Source organism: Python bivittatus, unplaced genomic scaffold (genome assembly GCF_059951505.1).
Source record: "Python bivittatus isolate LINGU-HERP-01145 unplaced genomic scaffold, Pbiv_v1 ctg000440_np1212, whole genome shotgun sequence".
In the NCBI taxonomy this organism is placed as follows: domain Eukaryota; kingdom Metazoa; phylum Chordata; class Lepidosauria; order Squamata; family Pythonidae; genus Python; species Python bivittatus.
The window spans coordinates 10,428,240-10,454,034 of NW_028277063.1; the positions used below are offsets into that span (position 1 = coordinate 10,428,240).

At 37.1% G+C, this 25,795-nt stretch overlaps 1 protein-coding gene across 1 annotated transcript in view; it reads left to right on the forward strand.

Annotated features, from left to right (window-relative positions):
- Window positions 1–16,167: 16,167 nt before the first annotated feature.
- Window positions 16,168–25,795, forward strand: part of LOC103057442 (scavenger receptor cysteine-rich domain-containing protein DMBT1-like) — a 36,840-nt gene continuing 27,212 nt past the window's right edge. The window contains exon 1 of the mRNA XM_007436017.3: window positions 16,168–16,346. Coding sequence (XP_007436079.1) covers window positions 16,253–16,346 — 94 coding nt within the window. The 5' untranslated portion in view covers window positions 16,168–16,252. The remainder of the gene's footprint in view (window positions 16,347–25,795) is intronic.

Genomic DNA, 25,795 nt, shown 5'->3' on the forward strand with positions numbered 1-25,795 from the left:
TCCTTTTTTTTTTTCCTTTTAAAATATCTGAAAAGGAAAAAAAAGTACATGGGAGATTAAGTGCATGTTAAAAATATTCTAGGAGAATTAGGGCAAAATTAAATATATCTATGACAATATTACCTCCCAATCCTTCAACATTTAAAGAATTTCTACTGTGGGTCCAAAGAGGGAATATACTAGAGCTTCTAGGGTTTTATACTTTGCATAATAGGAAGGCTAAAAAATGTGAGTAGTTAGGAACAGATAATTTTCACTAATTTAAACAGGAATTTATGACTTCTTCCACATTCAGTTCTGAAAAAAGAATAGCTTCATAAAAGACAGAGTAGTGGCATGCAAGTTGTATCTGTAAAGCAAAACATATTTAGCAAGCTAAAATATGTTAAATCCTTTAATGGAAACATCAGAGGAATGCAATGTAAGGCTAATACATGCCTCAAAATAAATGTTATTTTGAATCAACCGTGTGCTGTTTATATTTGGGATAACCACTAGTATCAGTTCCTGCCTTCTGAGGTTTATGTTAATACACATTGGGTTTGTCTTACTACTATCTTAAGTAAATGTATTTCTTTCTCATGTCATTTCAAGAATCCAGATCCTATCTGAAAAAGATCGTGATTAAAAATAGGACTCTACCACTGAGTAGCAATCCTTCCTGTCCTCTTTGAAACACTGCTAAGCATTCCGTAGAAACTAGCAGCAGAATACGTGTGAAATATCTTTTCGAAGAGGAATGAAATACATATACTTGGTGACAATGTAAAGCTCACTTTATTTTCACATTCTTCATCAGCCACTTTCTTCATCAGATAATATAACACAGTTTTGGAACTGTTTGAATTATATATTGAATGTTCTTGACCTATTATGTTTGTACTTCAGACTCTAGGTTTTATTTATTAGATTTCAATCCTTGTTTTTTGCAACAGGGGCTCAAGATGGTATAGACAGGGCTCTCTCCTATTTCTCCTCACAACAGTTCTGAGGGCTATGGTTAGGCGAAAAGGGAGTGATTAGCCCAGGGTGATTTCACCCTGTCAGCTTCTATGGTTGAGGGTGGACTAGAACCTAGGTTTCCTGGTTCCTAATGTAAACACCCTAACCACTACACCACAGCGGCTCTCACTTTTATCTTTGGCTGCAGATTAAAAAATCTAAGGCCTGAGAACATCAGAGAACAGGCCTGCCATTTCTAATAGTTCCGATGACCAGGTACATTTGTTCTCTTTTAATAGATAAAACTAAGTTCTAGAGAGTGTCTTTCTACCTTTTGCTACAATACTCCAGGACTGAAATCCAAAGAAGCTGTTCAAGCTTAAAATAGCACATGCTTTCAATCATGGACTAAATAAAGAAAAATTAAATCATGGTCTTCAGACTGATTAGATAAGGATGCTCCTGGGCAGCCAAAAGAGCACATAAAGGAAGTAATCATCACACCTATCCCCATTTTGGCAAACTCTTATAAATAAATACATTTCCTGATTTTTCTTTTCAAGCACTGTATGTAATGCTGAAGCCTGTTAATGGCAACCAATTTTAATAAGTATAAAGAAGGCGATGTGGGTAGAAATTATAGTGTAGCAACATTCACCCTATCCAAAATTTATATATCTTCAAGCAGAGACTCATTGAAGGCCATTTCAATCTCCTTCCCATTGTGAGAAAACCGATAGAATGGTAGTCAGCATCTTTTATTTATGCTTCAGATTTCTGATGGAGATTTTGCTCTATACAAAAGTATTATCTGTAGACAGAAAACTAGCTTTTTTCAAGGTAAGTCCTAACCCTGAATACTACCTTCTAGCCAGAAGAGTTCAAAGGCAGCAAACAGTCCTTCTCTACAAATGCAATCTAGAGATTTTATGGGGAGACTGTGGTTTGAGACTGACCTGACACAGTTGGCACAATTAGATGTGTTCTATACTATAATAATTTAATAAACTACAAAATAATTTAACAAGAGAGGTTGCAACCTGCCCTTTTCTGGTATTTGGAAGTAATGAGAATGGTTCTGGACCAGGGTTTCTCCACCTTGGCAACTTTAAGATGTGTGGACTTCAACTCTCAGAATTCCCCAGCTGGCTGGGGAATTCTGGGAGTTGAAGTCCACACATCTTAAAGTTGCCAAGGTGGAGAAACCCTGGTCTAGACTATCAAAGCTATTCTTTCCCAGACTCCTGACAAGTGAATCACTTTGGTAAGTTTGTTGACCTCCCCAATCTTATATCTGAGTGACATCTGCCAAAATCATTCTATCGTGAGGGCAGATCTTTCTTTCTGTTCTGTTCTGTTCTTTTCTCTCTCTCTTTCTCTTTTAACTACCATTATTTTCAGGCTCAATGACTCAGGGTGTGCCCTGTTCTTCTGTTATCAGAATCCTCTGATTTCCTTGACAAATTACTTCGGGAGAGACTGTCACGCTTGTGGGCTGACTAAACCTTGTTGGTACCAGACAAAAGTTTAGTACCAGCAATGTTTTTGTCGTACTTACCGAAGCTCTCAGCAATCCGTCGAACTTCTCTACTTCCTTTACTTTTAGTCTGGATAGTTTTCTGATTGGTTTTCACAAATGGGCTTTAGATAAAATGACTGTGAATTTCCCAAAACACAGATATGTTTTGCACTTAAGGTGTGTGTGTGTGTGTGGGGGGGGAAATTAAAAGAGAGGCAGCAAAATAAAAGCAATAGAAAAAAAGGACACCAAAATATATTTAAAAAATAACAAATATATATTAAAAGCCTTTCAAGACAAGGCTTCTGGAGCACTACATTGTATTCTCAATAGCAGACTAATACCAGATATCTTTTGAAGCCATTCAGGATCAATTACTTCCTTTTCCAAAGAAGGATTCTGTTTGCACCACTGCTCAGAAAATAGGTCTGATCTTCCCAAATGATTATCCCACTTAGCTGAGGAATTGCAGTCAAACTCTAGCAATATCAGGTTAGAAGTTCAGGCTGAATTCTAAGAAGGAAACGGGAAACTGAGAGAAAAAAGGAACTGATTATTAAGGCAGCAGGAAGTGTCCATTTTTTCTGCTCTCTAAGAGTGCTGAAGAGTTCTCAGTGTTGACGAAGTTAGGGAGAGAATCTCCCTTTGCCATTTTTCCTGAATGAAAGGCTATCATTCAAGGCTAAGAGTGCATGTTTGGCATACACACATTTAGAAGTTTCATTGTAGGAATCTCTAGTTAGGTCTGGAAAAGAAACCATGGATTGTGCTATTTGTTGGTATAAACCAGTGTTTTTCAAACCTGGCAATGTTAAGCTGCGCAGACTTCATGCTAGCTGGGGAATTCTGGGCGTTGAAGTCCGCACATCTTAAAGTAGCCAAGGTTGAAAACCACTGGTATAAACTATCAAACTCACCCATGCCCACACATTGGCTTTGCCATGTTGACACTGTCATGTTTTTATACTGTTTTTCAGATGCTTTTTTCATGCTTAATCATTTTTCCCTTAGCTCAAACTATCATGGCATTATTGCCCCAACATCATCACTGGCATCAATGATGGCATCATCAGGAGATTTGCACATCCTATTTGGACTATCACCAGTAAGGGTCACTCAACACTTCCTGAGTGCAGGAACAGATGACATGATTCTCCTCCCATTCCCAGCCCATCACAAATGCATCCCACTGTTTTCCAGCTTTGATTCAGAACTGCTGTTTTTCAGCCCAAGCCATCTTTCATCCTTCAGAGTAGATGGACTCCACTGTTTTGTTCTAGTCTAGCAGCAGCCTCAGCTCCAAGAGGTTGCAATGCCTGGTGGTCCCTCCCCTCTAGTGGCTGGTCAGTGCCCTTGGCAGCCATTTCATCCAGGACAGCTACTGATCAGCAGTTAATAGAGGAGAGACAGACAGACAGATACATATTTCATAGCCAGTAAGCGATTACAATATTTTTGCAATAGAGAAATATTTGTAAGTAGTTGCAAAATTTTACATTTTACAACAGCATTTTAACCAGGTACTGTACTCACACTGGTCCTTTTACATTATTATAAAATCAAAACTATTATCCTAAAATTCATGAAACTATTTTCAGCTTCCCATTGGAGTTTTTTTTTTGGGGGGGGGTTGTTTGTTTTTGTTTGTTTGTTTGCAACAGCTTAAAAGCCATTTTTCTAGGTCCACATCATACCTTAATTTTATTTTTCTGTTTTCTAGTTTTACAATTAAAATTTCAGTGACTTTTGCCCCAGAAAAATGGTGGAGGAATCTTATTATTTTGCTTATCCTAAATTTCCATCAAAACTAGAACTATTTAACTGCTAATATCAAAGAAGACACACATACACACACGAACTCTACAAAGTTGTTACAAGAGAATAAGAGAAAAAAAAATCTGTACTAACATTAATCTGATACTGAATGGTTGATTGGTTGATCATGTGCCATCAAGTCTGTGTAGACTCTCAGTGATCATGTAGCTAGATCTCCTCCAAGATGATCTGTCCCCAACCTGGCCCTTCAGGTCCTTCAGCAGTGTACCCATTGCCACTTTAATGGAGTCTATCCACCTTGTTTCTGGCATCCTCTTCTTTTCTTTCCTCCCACCTTTTCCAGCATTGTAGATTTCTCAAGAGAGCTAGGTCATCAAATAATGTGTCCAAATAAGATCATTTAAGTCTGCTCATTGGTGCCTGTGAAAACTCTGGATTGATTTTTCCTGTGTTCGATTTGTTTGTTTTCTTGGTTATCCATGATATTCTCAGGAGTCTTCTAAAATCCTTTTGTTTCTTCAGTTGGGAGTTTCACCCCCATTGAGCATTACAGGGGAAACAATTGCCTGTACAATTCTGATATTTATAGGTACAGAAACATCACAGCATCTGAATATCTTTTCCAAGGCTTTAATTGCTACTCTATAATATACTGCTCTGTGGCATATTTCTTGACCGACTTTTTCCATCACTGTTGAATGTTGATCTTAAAAGGCAGAGGCTATCCATTACTTCTATATTTTCATTGTCAATTTTAAGGTTGGTTGCAATGCATGTTGACATTAGTTTGGTCTTCTTTAAATTCAATTTAGTCCCATTTTTCACTTTGCTCCTTGGCTTACATTACTAGAGCTTGCAAATCATTTGTTTTTTCAGCTATCAGAGTAGTGCCTTCAGCATAGTGTAGCTTATTGGTGTTTCTTCTTCCAATTTTAAATTTAAATTCATCAATTTCTTTTTAGCCTTCCAATATGGTAATGACTGGAGTGCTGGTCTAACTTCATCTTCTGTTACTAGAGATTCTTCTAAATAGGGAATATCTTCTAAGATATCTTGGATGTTGACATTTTTATTGTACAAAATTTCAGTATGCTCCTTCCATCTTTGTTTGATCTTCCTTGAATCAGTTACTGTCTGTCCATTGGCATCCTTTAGCATACCAATTCAAAGTTGGAACCTCCTTCTGAGTTTGGAGATCTTTTGGAAAATTTTCCATTTTTTTCCTCATCTAATTGATATTATTTAGTCATTGACTGAATTATATCCAAGTACTTCTTCATTATATCTTGATTAACAAAGCAAAGTTGGGTTTTCTGTTTGTTTGCTTTTCATGTCCTGTGTAGTAAACAGTATGATCTTCTGACTGAACAGTCCATTTCAGTTCACTGATGCCTAAGACATTAGTGCAAACTCAATTTTATATTTTATTATATGTGTCGATCTTTCATCTGACACATATATATCAGTTTTAATTGAAGTAAATAACTTAGAAGCTATTTTGATTTTCAAATTTCCTTTTGTTTTCAAGATCATGGATGTCATGGATAGTGTCTTATAAACCAAAGGCTTGGCATTTTATACAGGGCAACTAACAAAAATTCACAAAATAAATGTAATGGGTTTTCATAATTTTAACAAAATTCTTGTTTCAAGAAAACACTTTCAGATGCAAACTGACATCCACTGTTTTGTCCAGCTATTCTCTTTCAGTGTCTATGGTTATCAGGTAGATATTGAATTAATTGGATACAACTAATTAAAAACCATTACAACACTCAAATTACTTCCTCTCAAATAGCCTCAAACCTTAGGGAATTTCTCAAAGAAGATTTCTTGGACATAGGCAGTCTAATAGATTTAATCATACATACAGGTAGTCCTTGTGTTATGACCATTCGTTCAGCAACTGTTCAAAGTTATGACAGTGCTGAACAAATGTTACTTAAGATGAATCCTCGTAGTTCTGGCTGTCTCAGCATCCCCCCAGTTATGTAACTGCAATCTGGGTGTTCAGTGCCTGGCTTATGATTATGATGTCTCAGCAAGCCACAGTCACATGATCATGATTTCCAATATTCCCTGCCAGCTTCCCACAATGGGGAGCCTGGCAGGAAATTGGAAGTTGCGGTCATGTGAGGTCCTTGCTTAATGATCCACATGGTCCTTGTTTAACAACGGCAACTGGGACTGCTGATGCAGTCACGTGATATTGTGCTTTAGGACATTACTTAGTGACAGCAGTTCCAGTTCCAACTACCACTGTAAGCTGAGGAGTACCTGTATGTACATACCCCTCATGCTATTCACTTTTGCAGTAAGCAACATTATGCAGAAAAGGAGTAAAAAATAGTAAGCCAGAGAAATTAAAATAAGAAACAAGTAACTACTTTACTGTACCATTCATTATACCTCTCCATACCTTCCTATCTTTGCAAACCATTTGATGCAATTTGATGTTCGTTAATTCTCTCTATATGACCTACCCACTTCAACAGGCTTCTTTAATACAGGTCTTTCTCTCTTATATTCAATCCATCATCCATTCATTTTGACCCTAACTCTTCTTATTTTATCAAACACAGTTCTTAGGTAGCCCATTCCCACTGCATTCAATTTACTTTTAAGTGAGCAAGGACACAGTCTTATATATAAACATTCTCACAACAGGCCATGTATTACCCATTACATTTTTAACAGCATATATACATCTTAAATATTCTCTATACACCCTTTCCTCATTTAGTGACTGCATTCCATTCCAACAACTTTAACATTAAACAAAATGGTCACTAAGTGAACATGTGACAGAGAGAGAGAGAGAGAGAGAGATGCTGCAAAGATCGCTGGTTGCTGCCATCTCATTCAGATAAAGTTCTCTTGTATAGTGTCCTGTGCCTGCCCTGTTCTTTTTTCCTTTTTTTTTTTTTGCCCCATGCAGGGCAGAAAGATTGCTTAAACAAGCAATCTCTTACTGAGCTGCTTTTCTCCACCGTGCAGCCCTTCCTTAAAAGGTGCTAAGTGCAAGTTAACAACCTCAGCTCTGTGACCTTAATTAGTTGATTAGAACCCTTTGGGCTCTGGCTGCTGCCTGAAACTGACCAGAGCTTAATCAGTTGCACACTGAAGGCTTTTGTTGTGAGGCACATGAAATCTGGTTGTAAATGCACGGATCGGTCAGAAAATTAATTTTTAATTACTATTTACTATTGTCGTATTTGCAAATGGTTGCTAACCCAGGTGGTCACTAAATGAGGAGAGGCTGTACATTTCTGCAACTCTAGTAAACTTTCTAGTAAAAGTCACAAATGCAGCTTCTTGCTGTAGTTTTTTGCCCCATTTATGTATGATTGTAAACTTTTACTTTATTTTACATGTTAAATACAACTACCTTGGTCTCTGATATCAATCAATCAAATGCACATTCTTTGTTGCATCATACAATCTAACATTCACTTCAGATCATTCTGTCTTGGATAACAACTTGGCATCATCCGTATAAAAAAGCACACATACCTTCACATTCCCAACCAACACACCTTTATCATTATCACAAGCATCCCTTATATATGTATCTGTATATACATTAAACAATCAAGTGGAACTCACGTATCCTCATCTAACTCCCTGGTTCAGTGTTGAACCATTTGCTTATCAGTGTCAGCCCTTCAAGTTGACCAGACTAAGAAACCAAAGGCATGTACACCAGTGCTACTTTTATTGTAAAGTTATAGTAACAGAATCTTGCAAGTCTGAATGCAGTTCCCCTCCACTCTCCTTTTATCTTCATGTGGAGTAGAGAGAGACTCCTCTGAGATATTTGTGTTTGTTATAGTTCTGCTCCAGACTCAGGTTTCTTGATCTGATTGTTGCCTTGGCAGTGGCTCTTCTTTCTGTCCCTCAAGGCCATTCCCTCCTCTTTCTAAGTCAATAATTTATCCTCATGCATGCTTTACTGCCATCATACACTGGTTTTATGAAATCCAGCATGCAACTTTCAACTCCGTATCCATTAAAAATGTCTACAATCAAGGCTATTCACTTTATCACATGCTTTTTCTAAACCAACAAACATACAGTACTATTTCTATCTCATTTCTCCATGAGAATTTCTCCATTTCTCCATGAGAATGAGATAATGAGATGCATCTTACTATATTGTTTAAAGCAAATACATATATCTCTACCAAGGCATAGACAGCCATAGTGATTAAAGGCACTGGGCTAGAAACAGAGACTGTGAGTTGGAGTCCTGCCTTAGGCACAAAGCCCACTGGATGACTTTGGGCCAGTCATTCTCTCTTATCCTATGAAGAAGACAATAGGAAATCACTTCTGAAAAATGTTGCCAAGCAAACTGCATGGATTTATGCATGTGGTCACCGGGAAAAGTCTCAAAGGCATACATGTGTGTTCATGCGTGCATACATACATAAAAACCAGGACATAGCAATAAAACACAAACATTTTGTCCTGAATAACCAAAAAGCTACTCCCTTTCTGTTTTGCACATACTCATCATTATCTTGATCTACCATTCTGCAGGAGTTGTCTACGCAGCAGCATTATCAATTTAAATTTACACAATGTTCATAGCTGATTTCCTGTTTCTTTTAAAAAATGCTGAATGCTGCAGAGATCCTAGTTTTGCCCAATATTTGGCAGTAACAAGGACATGAAAAGTACATCAGAATTGCAGATTCATCATAATCTACTGTTAAAGGAAATATTGCATGCACGGACATGATCAGCAAATTAAAGGGCATGGGAAAAGGTCAACGCTAGATCAACTGTTACCTCTCTAGATGATTTGAAGTGAATCAAGTGAATTGAACTAAGGAATTTCAATTGACAAATATTTAACCCATGCAACAATAAGATCATTCCCTCCTATCTAAAATAGTACAGTAATGAAGAAAAGCTTTGGGAAACCAGGGGTGGATTTTGTATGGAATAAAATGATACGTTTCAGTGACTAGGTGGTGCTCTTCCCTTTAATTCATCTTATGATGTACTAAAGCTCCATGTAATTTTACTTCTCAAAAGCAAGTTATTGGACTCTGCATTCTTTAAGTTCAATGGGTCTGCTTTTGCATCAAGTTCTAAGTCATGGATAGTTCTTAATTATTTAGTTAGGTATCACCAACTTAGGTCCGACTTCTGGTGACTATACAGACAAACGCCCTCCACTGCAATCTGTTTCCAACAATAATTCATAGCTCTTCCAAGATTATTCCAACAATCCCCTTGCTCTGAACCATGAACTTTATCTACTCTCTTTCCATTCTTCTTTTTCCATCAACCTACCCAAGCACAGTAGTGAATTTCTGCTTGTGGATCATTGTCTGTATTTATTTAGTCAAGGACTGATTGATTGGTTCTTCTTGTAGTCCATGATAATCTGAATAACCATCTCCAACTCTATTGTTCAAAATACAATCAAGATAAGGAATTTAGGAATTTAGGAATGTAAGGCTCATTAAATTGGACAGAATTTAGTTAAGGCAGCTAATAATCAACTCTGTTGATTCCCCCACTCTCCTGCCTTTCTACAACTTCAGCTATGAGCATGCAGCAACAAATAGTATCCTGATTATTTGATTTATGGTATTCCTGTTCAAGCCTTTCTCAGTCAGCTACTCCTGGATCTTCAAAGTAAAGCTTTTTCTAAAGTCATAAGGCCTATACTCATGAGTTCTAAAACCTTTCTGGTTGTTAGAATTAAGCAAAGGTAGTAATTATGCCTGGCTGGTGGTTTCTTGGGATGGCAGTCTTCTTCAGTTACTCAACCTTCCTCAGACCATCTGTGCACATTACCCAATGCATTTCTCTTTTGATGAACTTTAGGACATCTCTACAATCTTTTCCCATCACTCTGGAACAGACAAAACTTTAACACCCAAAGTTGCCAAATCCATCACTAGTCATCTTCTGTTCCCAAATTCCTACATCAAGATTAACTCCTATTTCTGCCAGTTCATCAGTCTTTTTTCACTTCCTCTTCCTTCCTCCAAGAAAGGTTGTACGTATATTCAATTGACAAATATTTAACCCATGCAGCAATAAGATCATTCCCTCCTATCTAAAATAGTACAGTAATGAAGAAAAGCTTTGGGAAACCAGGGGTGGATTTTATATTTCCTTAGCTCAATGTTTTTCTTTCTAAGGTACTTTCCCAGCATGTGCTGACCAGAATGCAAGAACAATCTGTATGTCTAGGTATCCATGTGACAAGAAGGCAGGGAGTGTTCTACTTTCTCCATTCTGTCACAACCAACTTCCACAGAAAACTCTTCCACTAGAAAAAAGCACGGCTTTAACTGATCTTGGTTCTCTTGGAAATATCTTTCATGATCTTGTCTAAATTTATCTTTCTGTTCTCCCAAAGATTAATCTCCTCTTTACTTCTCCAGCATAGTCCATCTCTATTCTTGAGCAAAGAAACAATTCTACCACTTTACCTACTTTGGGATCACTTGTGTGTTCACTAAACATGTTGGTTGATAGTCACTTTTCTTTTTATATTTAACATTAACCCAGATCTTTCATTTTATAGTCACAATGAATTCTTTTAAGGCTTCTCCACTTTCAGTAGAACAGCACAAAATGTCTGCATATCTCAATTTATCTCTAATTCTGATTCCAACTGTACTTCCAGTCATGCCATGTCTATTTTTGCTGTACAAGTTAAATAAATAGGGGGACAACGTGCATTCTTGACTCACTTCCTTCTACATTGTAAAAAAAAATCTGTTTCTCCAAACTCAGTTTTCATAGTAACTTCTTGCTCATTGTAAAACTTGCTGAATAAAAAAATCAGATTTTTGGCATTCCTGTTAGCTTTAATTCCATTTTCTGGTATGAACTACATAATCAAGAGCCTGCTGTAGTAAAAACAACCCCCCCCCCCAAAGAAAATCCTTAAATTTTCTTGCTCTTTCCAGAATATATTAGGTATTTGATTTGTTACTCTGCCTTTTCTGAAACCAGCCTATTCATCTGGTTTTTCTCTCCATGCGTAACTGTATTATTCTTTGTAAGATCTTCAGGAAAACTTTACTTCTCTGAGGAACTAGTAGAATGGTTTGTTAATTTCCCATTGTCTTGCATCTGTCTTCTTTGCCATGGATATATACACCAATCATTTCCTGTCTCTAGGCCAGAGAGTCTTTTTTCATATTTGTTGACATAATTAATATGTTATTTGCCTCTTCTCCCACAATTTTAAGCAGTTCGGTGGATATTCTATCTGTGCCAGTTGCTTTCCTATTTCACAGCAACTCTATCATTTCTCATATCTCACTTTCTATTGGGGTTGGTTCCTGAATACATTCTCCAAATATTTTGTCATTTTATAATCCCGTTTAAAAGATCTTTCACTACCTTCATTTCATGTTTTCTTCTATTAAATTTCATCCATGTTTATTCTTGAGTAATCTTATTGTTAATCTTCTTAAAAACATTTCTCATTTTCTTGTCTTGTTAGTTTTGATAGTTTACCCTATTTGTCTACATTTAATTTAAATCTCTTCCATTGTCTTTCCTTGCATGATATTGAGAGTCCTCTTGTTACTGATTTCCTCTTGTTGCCCAAGACTTTTCTTCTCCATCTTTCCTTAGGCGTCAAGATGGCATGTGCTGAAATCCACTTAGATCTTTTCTGCTTGGGAATATTGTTTTCCTCTTCAGTTTTCACAATATCTCTTATTTCTTCCCATAGCAACTCAAGCTCACTTTCACATAACATTAATCTATTGAATCTGTTCCTTATGTTGAACTTATACTGTAACTATTTTCCAGGACAAATTTGGTGACATATCTACTCTCTTTAATTACAAGTTTAACCTGTTTTCTCTGTTCCTCAATTTATCTATTTCCTCCTTTACTATACAGTTCATGTTCTAATCAGCTGCAATCTTAACACCTGATTTAGAAGGAGGTAGATGCTGCCTTGTAAAGGAGGGAAGCGCCCCATCCCACAGATTGCTGTCTTGGTCCTAGATTTTGACAGATGGCTAAATCCATGGATTTAGCTGTCTGTCAAAACCACTCAGCAGTTGTAACAATGTTGTGATTGGTGAGTGGTTTCCTACCAGATTATGATGTTGAGAAAGAGGGGGGACTGCAAAGCCAGGGGGTTGAACCTGTGGCTATGGTTTACCTGTCTTGCCCATCCTAAAATGGGATACTACTATCTGGCAGCCAAAGTAGAACAAAGGATATAGAGACAGGATAGGGATCAGCAGTAGGGAAAGCAAATGTTACACTTTTTTTTAGTTTTTTGCTAGTTCAAGGACAGATGGAGAACACTAACTGAGTTGCTGAGAAAAGCTCCTCGGTATGCCCTTTTTGAGTATATTTGATACTCCATTCTTTCTCATACTCTGAATAGTATAGTCATGATTTCATGTGGCCCATTCTTGTCCATCTAAGTTTATTATTCTTAAAACATTCAATTTAACATGTTTTATTTCTGCTGTAACTACTGCACATTTTCTTGGTTCATCATCTCATTTTCTTCCTGGGTAGAAGTGGATGAGAACTGCTAGCTTTTTCATCAGGCATTATTAATAGGTTCAATACTCATAAAAGCTCAGTTATTGATATATACTATAGAGCTGGAGCTATTACTGTCTTCAAATTATTAATTAAAGAGAATATCGGTGATTAAGGATTTTTTTTCTTCTTTTCTTATGTTACAGTATAAATACTGTGTGGTCAAACTCCAGAAGCTATTTGAGCTTTAAAGAGGAACAGTGTGTTCTAAAGAAATGACTAGGCATATGAAATCTGCCCAGTTCATGTCTGATTAATCAACATTGGAACATAACCAGATTTTCTGGAAATGGAACTGAGAAGATCACATCCAGTTGGTGAATCTCAGAATGGAGTCTCTCTTGCATTAAAACATATGCACTGCTGTGATTTCATTGGAACAGAATCAGGTCTTATGTTGTAAATGCTAGGTACAGCTGATATACCAACCAAAGCTAGTAATATGTGTTATAATTTATAGGAGGACTTGAGTCCACAGAGTTAGATCTAATAACATACCCAATCTGTAAGCCTGATCCTTCCATACAAATGCAGTCCCATCCAAAATAAGCCAAATACTAAATTCATTTCCAACTACTTCTCTATCAGTAGCACCTCTACTGAATCTAAGCTGTGCTTCAATCCACACAGTGAACATATGAGAGAAAGTTGTTAACAAAAGCCCGGTTGGGCTCAAGCATTTGCACACATGCCTTTCATGTGATGATCTGGATGATCTTCCTCATGTTGGGCAATTCTCTGTCATGTTTGTGTATGGTTGAAAGTTAGCTTCAGCAAACAGATACCTTCGTGCCCAAGGGAATTTTCTGTTTGATCATACCGCTTGAAAAATGTCAACACATCCAGGTCGAAGGCAACTTAGTTAGCAATGCATTTCTTTAATAAGTGATAGAGGCTGAATGAAATTTTGCTGATAGACAGATCTATGGTTGATAGAATGAATAATGATCAGTGATGTGTACGTGTGGGCTATTGCCCCAAAATGGAAGCAATAAAGCAGGAAAGATGGTCTCTCTCTTTTCACTCCTTTCTTTGTGAAACCATCTCTTAATAATTTCCTATTTTTAATTAAATGGTTAAGATGTAAATATATACCATCATGAAGGCAATTTGTTTATTTTTGCATCAGAATGGACACTTTTCATTATACTTTGGCCAAATTAGAGAGCCAGTTTGGTTTACTGGTTAAGGCACCAGGCTAGAAACCAGGAGAGTGTGAGTTCTAGTCCCACCTTAGGCATGAAAGCCCTCTCTCAACCCAACTCACCTCACAGGGTTGTTGCTGTGGGGAAAATAGGAGGAGGAAGGTATCTAAGGTATGTTCACTGCCTTGAGTTATTTATAAAAATAATAAAGGCAGGATAAAAAATCTAAAAAAAAAATCTTTCTTCGAACACTTACAATAGAGCTCATTATTGTATAAAAGAAAGAAAGTATCTTCTATCGGTAAACAATGGGTCAGTGAGGAATGTGCAAGTTTTCAAGTTAGGCATAAGCTCTTAACATTTATAGGGGATTAAACCAGCTTTTATGCTGATCAGTTGAGCCCACAGCCAACTGGCAGTATCTAATTGTCACTTGACCTTAAAAAATAAGAACTGGTTAATGGGAGACCAACAGGTAATCTGAAGGGTATACATTACTATGGGAAGTAAAAAAAAAAAAAAATGTGGAAGAAGGCAGTCACAAATCACTTGCGTTTGTTGTTTAAAAAAAAGAAAACCTACGTGAGTGTCTCCATGAAGAGTAGGCGTCAAGCTTGACTAAAAGGAAAGTTTACCTAGATCTACTAAAGTCAATGGAACAACTTGAAAACAACATTTAGATCCAACCCTGTGTCAATGAACTGTTAGCAGCCCCCTGCTCCCCCGAGTAATCACATGATGAGCAAGCATAAAGGTGCTCCTTAGCCTCTGGTTTATGAATTGCTGCAGGAACAGGATACAAGTTACAAGACTATTCCACCAATAGAATAGAAACCCTTACTGGGTCCTAAATGGAAGGATGGTTTTTGTTATGACCAGGGTTCAGAAACAAAGAGTAAAATGATGAAAATATATTCAAAATATAAAAATGTGTGTTTGTGTGTATATATGTATGTGTATGCCTGATCCTGTTTTTTAAAATTTGATTTCATCTGTTAAAATCCTTTTCCATCTGTACCTGGAAGGTTAAGCAATGTGCAAAGTTTCTACCCCACCATTAAGCTACAGGTTCAAAATATGGCAACCTTACATAAATAAGGATTTTTCTGATCCTCATCTATCTGTGTATGTACCAAATTTATATGCCACCTTTCAAAGGAGGTTTCCTAAAATGGCATACAAGAATTATTATTAAAATGTTTAAAAATCTAAACTAAAAGCAATAGTATAAAACAAATTGCATAGGAAAAACAGTTCACATTTTTTACAAAATCTTAAAATAGTACATTAAACCAATCTGTTTCAGAGTAACATTAATCAGGAGTGGAAAACAGCAAAGATCTATTTTATTCAAAAACAACTTTCTAGCACAAAAAACAGACAATTTCACTAAAAGAATAAAAAAACAAACTTTGCTTGGCGATGATGATGATGATGATGATGATGATGATGATGATGATGATAGCACTTGATGTGCCTTTCTGGGACAGCAATTAAAAATAAAGAGACCACCAAGCTGGGATGGCATTTAGAACAGGGCCTGTGAAAATCATCGCCATAGAATGCAGGGAGGAAAAACTGTTAGTCTAACCAATAGCAATATTTTGAATTGTACATGGCAATGAACTAGAGCTCATAAAGATGCCACAGGACGGGCATAATGTGATCATAATGCTCAGTTCCAGTCAGTGATCTACTTGCCACATTTTATACTAACCATTTTGAAAGATTTTCCTCTTCACATTGCTACCCCTTGGTATTAATTCAGTGATTTACTTGGAGAGAGAGAGACAGAGGAAGAGGGAAATATAGGCTGCTTAGAAAATGAACTTTACTTAGGAACTGCAAACCTACATCAAGAGTTTGGGGTGTATGTATGTGTGTACCATTCACTAATGAGAAAAAGGCACACTTCATATGCTCAGAGGCGCATTTTTTATTTTTTGGCATAGTCTAAAGCTTATCTCTGACAGCAAAATTAATCCTGGGATAGAGACATGATGCACATTAAACCATAACTGTACTCATGAGATTCATCTCAATGACTTCTTGGCTCTTGGTATGTGTGGGGAACTGAAAGTTGTTTCCAATGTCCGAAATGTAGAAAATATCTGCAGTACTGGCAAATAGCCAAGTGAAGTTATTAGACTCCTCCCTCCAGTTTCAGCCAGCCCCCTCTAGGTATTTTGCTTCCCAACCTTTGCCCGTGGCATTGACCTATGAGATGTCCCATCAGGACAAGCTGTGGTCTAAGTGAAAATCCAAGCTTTCAGCACTACAGCCAAGTGAATAATCTGCTTCTACCTAATTGGAATCTATGGCTTCCTACTCTCTCCTCTCTGGGGAGAAATACCTAGGAAAAAGATTCAAAGAGGTTACAATGATCCTTTTATTCCAGACCTTTCTTTGGGGTGAGTAATCCTTTTCTTGTTTATCCTACAACAAGCTAATAAGTATTTGTTTCCTCCAACTTCAGCTCCTTCCACCACTGTGGATGTGCCAGAGCAAGTTCCTTCTCTCTATATCTATCAATCTCTCTCTCTCTCTCTGTAGTACTTAATTATTAGAAATCACACTAAGTCAGCTGTTAGTATAAAGTGATTGTTGACTATTGGTAACTCCTGACTCTTTTCTGGTGGACCTCTTGATGCTTCCTAGTCAATGATTGTAACTTACTGATGACTTACTGGTCTCACTAGCTAATTTCTAATGGACCATTTAATGCCTGCTAGCTTCTTTTATTGTGTTTTTATCAAGAGAATTTATCAGAATATAAGCTTTCAAGCCAAAACCGGAGTGGGTAAAAGATGGATGATGATCTACTTGGTGGCATATCTGGTATCTGATGATTGCCAAAGTTCTTACAAAGAAATGTTTACTAAATAAAGACTAGTCTGATCCAGTAGCTCTTCTCAATGTTCTTTAAAAAGAGTGCATGCTTAGAAGTGCTTTACCTTGTGCCTTAACTGTACCTTACAATGATGATGATGATGATACTAATAGTGATAGCATTACTCTCACAATACTAAATAAGCCCATTCTCAGATTAGACTATTAAATCTCAGCCCTGGAATAAATGAATTCCAAAATGAAAACTGCTTTGAGCATGAATAAAGTGTTACTAATCTTTAGGTGATATAGATCTTTTTTAGAAACCAGATAAAATTTTCATTAAGCCCTGCCGCTAAAAAGTAAGTACTAGAGCATGTTAATTTTATCTCATTGTTCTGGTGAGGAATACAGTCAAGAAGCACATGGAAAGGCCTCTACAATTATTCAGTGAGTAAAAGGTGGATCAGAAAGATCAGCATGGAAAGATATGTCATGGATCCTGGGTTGTTTTTCTTTTTCTTTTCTCCTCCACATAGCATTTTTTGTAGAGTAGCACTTTATCAGAAATGTGAGGGAATTACTTAAGCTAGCAGTATTCTCTGTCTTGGACAATAATCTGTTTTGGACTATGCTCTTTCTAATGATTCAACAGACAACAGTTCTGGTGTTTAGATGGGTCTTTATTAGCTTAGGGAAGATCATGGTGACATGCAAATAATTAGCATATTGAATCTGTATTCTCTTCATATTGTTTAAATTTCAGACCAGGAAGAGAGAAGGAGAAAGAAAGGCATACTTGGAGATATATTTCAGCAGTCAGGCAAATGACAAACAAATAGTTGGTGGGCTTGCTGCAGGGAAGTACTTCTTCCCCACTTAAACCACTGAGGAACTGAAATTAAATTGAAAGGAGTCATAAACATACAATGAGAAAACAACTGAGGTTGTAAAAATCCAGATGAAATTTGATGGCAGGAAAGAGATACAGACTTTGCTGCACTGTAATGGTTGACTGGAATTTTGGAACGCAGGTCTGAACACACTTGTAATGGGGGCAATGAATGGATCCAGTTTGCCCACTTCCCCCAAAATTAATTTTAAGCTTTCACTGTATTTATATGTGTGCTTGTGTGTGTGTAAAAAAAAAATCCCCCTCTCACCCCTATGGGTGGTATGTGTCTTCCTCAATCTTGGGTCCTCTACCAGAGGCCTGGGAGTTTGAGGGTTCTGTGCAGTATCTTAGCTGTTCCTAGCACTGCACTCTTCTGGACAGAGAGCTCTGATGTTGTTCCTGGGATCTGTTGGACAGATATATATATATAACACATAGGTTGGGTTCAGACCCTGCTCCAAGCCAGGTTTTGGGAAATAGGACTTTCCAAATACTGTCCTTCACTATTGGCCATGAAGTCTAAGGTTTCTGAGGGCTGTTCCTCATCTTAACGTGCTTTCCTCTAGTTCCTCAGGCAACAGGAAAATATGCCAGCAAACTTTCTACTTCATTGATTGCTGACCCCTATTGTCCCTCTGCAATGAGGCCAGTGACTGATTTCATGCAGGACAGTCTAAAGAAAGTGATTGATAGATTCCCCTGGTGTCACCTGCCAGTTTGAAAAACAACAACCATTCATTGCTATCTTCAAGGGTGGAGGCAGTTTGTACAGATGGCTACATCTGGCTAGCAGCATCTTTGTTTAAAAGTAACCCTTTCCACTTCTCCTGTAAACCATGTGAGGAGGGGCGTGTTTTAATCTCCTTCCCACCAATGCCTTTTTGTGGAAGACTGAAAGATTCATACTGAAAAATAGCACCCTTCGCTACTCTTGCCAAAATGGGTGACAAGCAGAGGTGGGTGAGTAGTGATTTACAAACTAGCTCTATGGAAATTAGATGTCTGATCTCTTCATCAGGCCAAGCTAAAATGGCTATGGAGGATATTGTAGAGTGACCAGAGGGGAGGAGGTCCCTGCAGACCCTAAAGTGGCTAACAGAAACTGGGTAGATCCTAGTCCCTGACCACTTCATCACCAGCATCATCAAGGAGGCTTCATAGTTTGTTCCTAACAGCAAGATGCTTCAGATGAAGAGGAAAAATGCTATTTTAACATCAGTGACTATATACAACTTAAGGCTGCTTCCAAGATTAGTTGGGGATGAGACTAAGGCAGCACCATGAGGATACTCCTAGTCTTTTTTTAATAATACTGATGTTCTTATTATAGAATGTTTTTTATAGTTCTTTTTTTTTTTGTACGCTGCCCAGAGTCATATTTGTGAGATGGGTGGCTATATAATATGAGGAATAAATAAAATAAATAAATACCAGAATTTTGCAGCCCAAATATGGTAATCTTAAATTCAGTAATATTTGGATGGCCACTGGTTCCCACAACAGAATTAGATGGTTTGTTTTTGCATTAGCATGTTGAATAAAATTTGTGGATTATTCAAAAAATCATGGTTTTGTATGATGTATGTCAGAGTCCAATGATACCTAAAGCAAATATTTGGCATGTGTTGTCACAAAGCCTAAATTTATTTCATAGGTCACAGTAGGTTTCAGGCCACAAGGAGCGTGTGTATTAAAGGTATTGGGATTTAGTCATCAATTTGTATATGCAAATACAATTGGTATTGCAAGCAACTGTAGGTTGTAAAGATGGAGCTTCCAATTATTTGAGTAGATGCTGCTCTTTGAGAAGACTGAATGGTTATGATCATTTCCAGGCCACACCCCTGCCTGTTCCAGGAGCCTGTGAAACTTCAAGAGCTGTGGGGAGGTTTCCTTGGACCACCCAGACCCAGACATCAGACAAGGAACATTTCCTGCTTCCTAAAAAAATAATTAAAAATGGAAGATAAAGAAAACATAGACTTTGATCACTGACGACAAGGCTGCCAAATTAACCCAGGCACACAAACAAAATACCTCCAGGCCAAACTACACAAAGGTTGAACCTGCATGTTTTTATTTTATTTTTTTCAAATAATTTCTAAATAGTGGTTACCAGGAATGGAGCTAAAAGTGGGATCGTGGCCAAGAGGACAGTTTTTAACTCCAGATTAGCCCTAGCAAAACGCACTCTCCCAAAGCTGCTATTCGGGTCAATAGCTTCCATACCTAACACAAATAGTGGTTTGCAGGGAATGTATTTGGTAAGAATAGGAAAAGTATTGAAAGTTTAAAGAAAAATAAATCCTTTTCTTTACAACTCATGCCCCTGTCTCTCTTTCCAGACTCTTTCTCTCTCTCTCTCTCTGTCTATCTATCTATCTCTCAATCTCTATCTACCTATTATCAGCCCAAATCAATGCACTGCAGGATGAAGTCCTTTTCATTGAAAGTTATGGACTGTAATCTACCACACTAGCCCAGGTTATTAAGAGTACATAGAAGCAAAGGAGTGTATCATACCGTCATCCTCCTTCATTGGTTTTAGAAAAGCTGAGCTAGCAAATTTTTTCTCATGTGTAATTGTCAAAGATATAGGACCACAGTTCTTCTTGGCATATGAGATTACATTCTTTTGTCCTCAGACCATTTCTTACTTTATCTTCAATGGTTCTGGCTTTGCTCCTTCTTTTCTTTGTCTCAAAGTAAGCTTAGTGTACTCTACCTCTCAATAGTTAAGTTTCCAGTTTCTACTTGACATAATTTTTCTTTCCTTTCTCCTTTTCTACCAACAGATTCACTATTTCAGCAGAATGTATGCCAGTTTTCCAACCTGGTGCCTTCTAAAGGGTTCTAGACAGAAAAACTTCCTGAAGGGAAGTTAGAAAGATTTTTTAACTTTAACACGAGGATGGCTGTCATAATTAAAAATAAATATATGAATAGGAAGAACAATGTTTCTCTCATAAACCACTACCATGCTAATTTAATTACATTGGTGCTATGATCACTCATTGGCTGGACTCAGAACAGGAAGCCTTCATGGGGTGGAGAGGGGAGGTAACAAAATATCAGGTGAGAGTAATTGGCAATTGAAGGTATCAACAAAAAATTCTGAACTATGCAATCACGAATATCTTATAAGAATTTTTTTTTCCTCCAGTACCATTTCTAAAACAGAGCAAAAAAGCAAACTTGATAACTCTTCTTGGACTACCCTAATTTTTTTGCCCCTTCTGTTGTTTCTCATTTAAATATTTCTTATATTTATACCCTTCCTTTTGTTCAATCATTTAAGTTAGTGTGTGTCATACTCTTCACTCACCTACTATGTTATCATCAGGATAATCTAGTATTTTTAGTTCCCAAATCATTCAGTTAATTCAGCTTAAGGTGAATTGAAACTGGGATTCTCCAGGACTTCCAGGGAAGATGGCAGACTGAAGATGTCTCCACAAAAAGTGGAGAACAGGGAGCCAATGAATAGATTGGCTCCTTTGACCCTCTCTGGGCAAAGAGTGGACATGAGATTGCCCAAGCGGTTCTCCTTATGATTGCTCTGTGTGAGGAGACCAGAAGGTAGTTGTCTCCAGAGGGTGGGAGAATTGAGAGATAAGAGAATTCACCATAATTGCTCCAGCTGCAATGGAGCCTTTTTAAAGGATGCTAAGTTTGCACTTCCCTTGTTAACCCACTTCTGGAAATTGCTTATTAACTCCTTCAAAGAAATTAGACACCTTCAAAGTGGCAAGTCTGTAAACACTGAGTGCCTTCAATCCTTAATATAAGAAAATGAAGATGTATCTTTATACTCTTTAAAATTTTATTTTAAGAATTTAAAATAAACAGCAAAAAGCAAGACAAGGTTTTGGCTATAGAAAGTTTTAAATGGATTAAGGGCTCAGAAAATGTTGGAATATTGGATTTTGAATATTAAGACTTTGAAATCAATCTTAAAGAATAATGCATTTTTGTGGGAAAGAAAAATTTTTGATACTGGAGACATAACAAGATAAGTAACTTATTAATGGCATTCAGAGATATCTTTGAAACTGCACTGGGAACTACACAGGGACTTTGAATCAATTATGTCAGCTATGTTGCATTTTCTTTGGAAAATTTTCTTGTTTACCGAAAACAAAATGCAACAAAATCTACCCAAGAAAGAGGTATTCAAAATTCTGAATAAAACTTTGTCATCAGATAGAAAGAAAACATTGATGAGTCTTTAAAAATTAAGAGGGAAATAAAAAAAACAACAATCTCAGAGAACAATTAGAACAATTTCTTTTTATTGGACTTACAAAAGAGGCTATACAAAGTATTGAAGAAATTCAAAATAAGGATCAACAAACATCTGAACAGATTAAAGAACAATTTGTTTTGCCTAAAAAGAAAGAATACAACGTCAGTTTATTTGACCAGGGCTAAAATGGGACATATTGCTATTTTGGATGGTTCTTTTTGGATTTGCTGATATCTGGACTGGAAAAATGATGTGTATTAGATTTGCTTATATTTAACATTGTGTTGAAGCTTTTTTCTCTACAGTAACTTTATTATTCTAATTTGACAGCATTTAACTGTCAAGTATATCCCTCTTTGTTATGTTAAATTTTAGTCTTTTATGTATACTAGGATACTGGGATTACTTTATATTTGTTAAATGTGAATTTGTTTATAGTTAAGATTTGAGATGTGAAATGTTTATTTGTTATGTTGCTGTTTGGGGTGGTTCTCTTTGGAACTGTTGGCATTTGGAATGGAAAAACATTGTGGACTTTTATATATGTTAATGTTATTGTTTTAGGGCTCTATTTGGACTTTTTGCTGATAACTGGATTGGACAAGATGTTACTTATTAGATTTGCCTATAGTTAAGAGATGAGTTATAGGATGAAGAGTTTTATATCTGTTAACTGAGAGAAGGTGAAGAAATTATGAAATTGCTTATACTTGTCATGATGATGGTGGGAAGTTGCTTTCTTAGGTGGTTCTTTTTTTCTTTTTTTTCTTTTCTTTTTTTTTGCTTTTTTGCACCTCTTTTTTTTAGTTTGTATTATCTTTCACTGTTATAATTAAAATGTTTAATAAAATAATTAAATAAATAAATAAATAAATAAATAAATAAATAAATAAATGGGACTGGGATTCTCCAGACCTATCCAAAACTCTGACTCCTCACTATACTACATTGGATTTAAAATCTACTAATGAAGTTTCAGTTTTCATTGTTACTCTACCTGTTTTTGCTTTAAATCAAGTTTACTCTTTTCCACAATGTTTCTACATTTGCTACTTTAAAATGGTGAATCCCGGATAGCTAGCTAAGTCAAATCTGGGTTCTTTTCTGCTTCTTAGTGTACTGTTGTAACAAAATGTATTAAATTATGCCAATTAGTGCACGTGAGATCTTTTTAATCAGGATTTTCCCTGACTGATTCATACATCATTCTAAGCATAATAGTGTTGGCTTTTCCTCTTTTATCATCTGTTTCATGAACCCAGCCACTCTTTGTAGTTTGTAAACCATGGTTTATGGCCTAATGTGGGACCTAAACCCTACCCTTTATACAAGAACAGAAAAGGTTGGTCAATCTAATCTAATGCCAGCAATTTTTCAAGTTTTCAATCAGGGATGTGAACTACCATGAAACTACAGACTCTTTATAATGTTCTATTGGAGGGAATTTAAAAATCTAGGGTGCAAGAGTTTCATCTGTGAATCAAGCTACATACATGTAATATACAGAGTGATTTTCTCAGGCCCCATTCAATATTCCCTAAGAGCTTGAAGAGAACAAAACTTTCAATATAGATAGCTCATTAGAAGAACTGCAAACATACCTTAGATGTGCAGATCAGATAAAAAGGCTACATAACAGATGCATCAGAGATAACTAGTTGCAAGCACCACCACTGCCCATAACTGTATGTAGCAATTGTTTGTAAAAAGAGAGACAAAGCCTTGAAAACAATGGGGAAGAGAGCAAATGTCTACCAATCTTGCATGGAAACTTTCTGGCTCTGCAGCTAGCAATATCAGCACTTATAGTTGAGGTTTGAAGCAACTTCTGTCATAGAACAAACCAGCTAGGAGTGCGGAGCAATATTCCCCATTTTCTATTTCATGATTAACTGTTCTAAGCAACTGCCCCCTTCTTAGAAATTCAGTAAGATTATGAAATGTGTTCCTTGCAGAGCATTTCAGAAATAGAGAACATCTGTTGCATTAGCAGCTGAAAAATGCTGAGAGAGTAAAATAAATCAAGGATGCAAGTAAAAGATGACGCATTCACATGGAATAAAAGCTGATTGCTAAGAGTACAGACACGGAGCCAAGCTAAACCGGATGACAGTCACCCTTGTGTAGCCTTGTTTGTCCCAGCCACATTGAAACCAAGGCATGGGGAGAGAAGAGTTCTAATCTTTTGTCTCACTGACCAATGTCAATGGGAACATTCAAATAGCGGGGGCTTGTAATTTTCATCTGGATTGTGACTAAAGCAACGTGGCCTCTATGGTGCTAGTTAGCCATTTTCAATAGACTCATGCAGAGAACTAGGGAAGAACAAATTTTGTGAAAAACACAAAATCTGGATTTCCAGTCAAATAGATTTGGACCCTCACAGAGCTTTGCTTGCTTCATTGCTCCCCTGCAATGGAGGGTGCAGTTCAAAGTTAACATATTGAGTCATTCTTCCAAAGTTCAATATCTGCCACTAAACTCATCTGTGTGTACTGTTTTGGTTTTCCCAGAAAGAAGGCAGTACCTTCATAGGTTGCTTAAAAGGGAGTGTTCTTGAGCTAGAACTAACAGCAAACTTCCGTCATGCTTCTGTTTCTCTCAATCTGTCCAATGTGAGACCTCTTAGATCTTACAGGGCATTTCAGAGTTTTTGGCGTACAGTACACTCCAATTTTAAGCATGAGGGGGGGAAAAAACAGAACTGTTTCTAAATATGTGTATTCTCTCTCTCTCTCTTCCTCTGTCTCTCTCTCTCTCCTATCTATCTATATCTATTTATTGCACAGCAGTCCTATCTAGAGTTTCTAATGGCAAAGCCTTCAACAAATCCAAAGCTATCACCAGACTCCTGGTAGGATGAAAATGGAGCAGACTGGTATTTGTCCACCTCATTGACCATTTAAAACATATAGACATTGTCACACACTCACACACACACACACACACACTGCTACTGAAATTATCTGAGGATTAGGAAACTTGTGGATACAGTAAATCTATGGTTCATCCCAGTACAAACAGTGATCCTTATGTAATCAACCCCTTTGTTGCATTCCTTGAAATTAAAATGGCAATAACTTCTAGAGGGTTGGAGGAGGGGGGTGGAAATCCAAGGTCACATTACATCTACCCTGCTCATATTGAGTCCTGTCAGGACCTGTAAAGTAGTAGAAGCCACATTTTGCTATAACCAGCATTGCCATCACCAGTACAAGGAGAGTCCTGTGTTGGTGATAGTGATGGTTCCATTGGGAGATTCTGTCAGTGTAACCTACCAATACACGAGGATTCCTTCAACCTGAAAAGAGCTGCATCAAACTACTTTCAAATAAGTATATACTGAATACTTTCAGATACCTGAATTGCCTCCCCACTCCTCAGACTTTACTGCATTTCTTAGTCCCTGCTGCAAGGACTTACAAAATGAATTGTAGGAGGAAAAGGGAAAGAGGCAGATTAAAGTGGTGGCAGGCTGGTTCAACTCTTTGGAGCATATAGGGACTTGGTATAACAGTGCAGAGAGTAAAGAGGATGACCTTGACAGAGGGAAGGTCCATTACCAAAGCAACAAAAAGGGAAACATTGCTTAAGTCCAAACAGTGAGGGAGGATTACAAAACATCTCAGACAGACACCTCCCTAATTCACAAAAATAAAAAAGGGGGAGGAGAAGCACAGTCAGACTTACAGGATTATGTTACTATAGCCAGTCCAAATGGAAGTAGTTATTAGTCTTCTATAGAGTCTATTTCATGGTCTTGTCTACCTCATAGGGCTGACAGATAGTGTGCCTGGTGACAACATATTATTATGTTATGAGTATTTGAATGACTTGCTACATTCTTCATGTTAGCAAGATTCTCTCAGTCAGATGATGAGAGACAACAT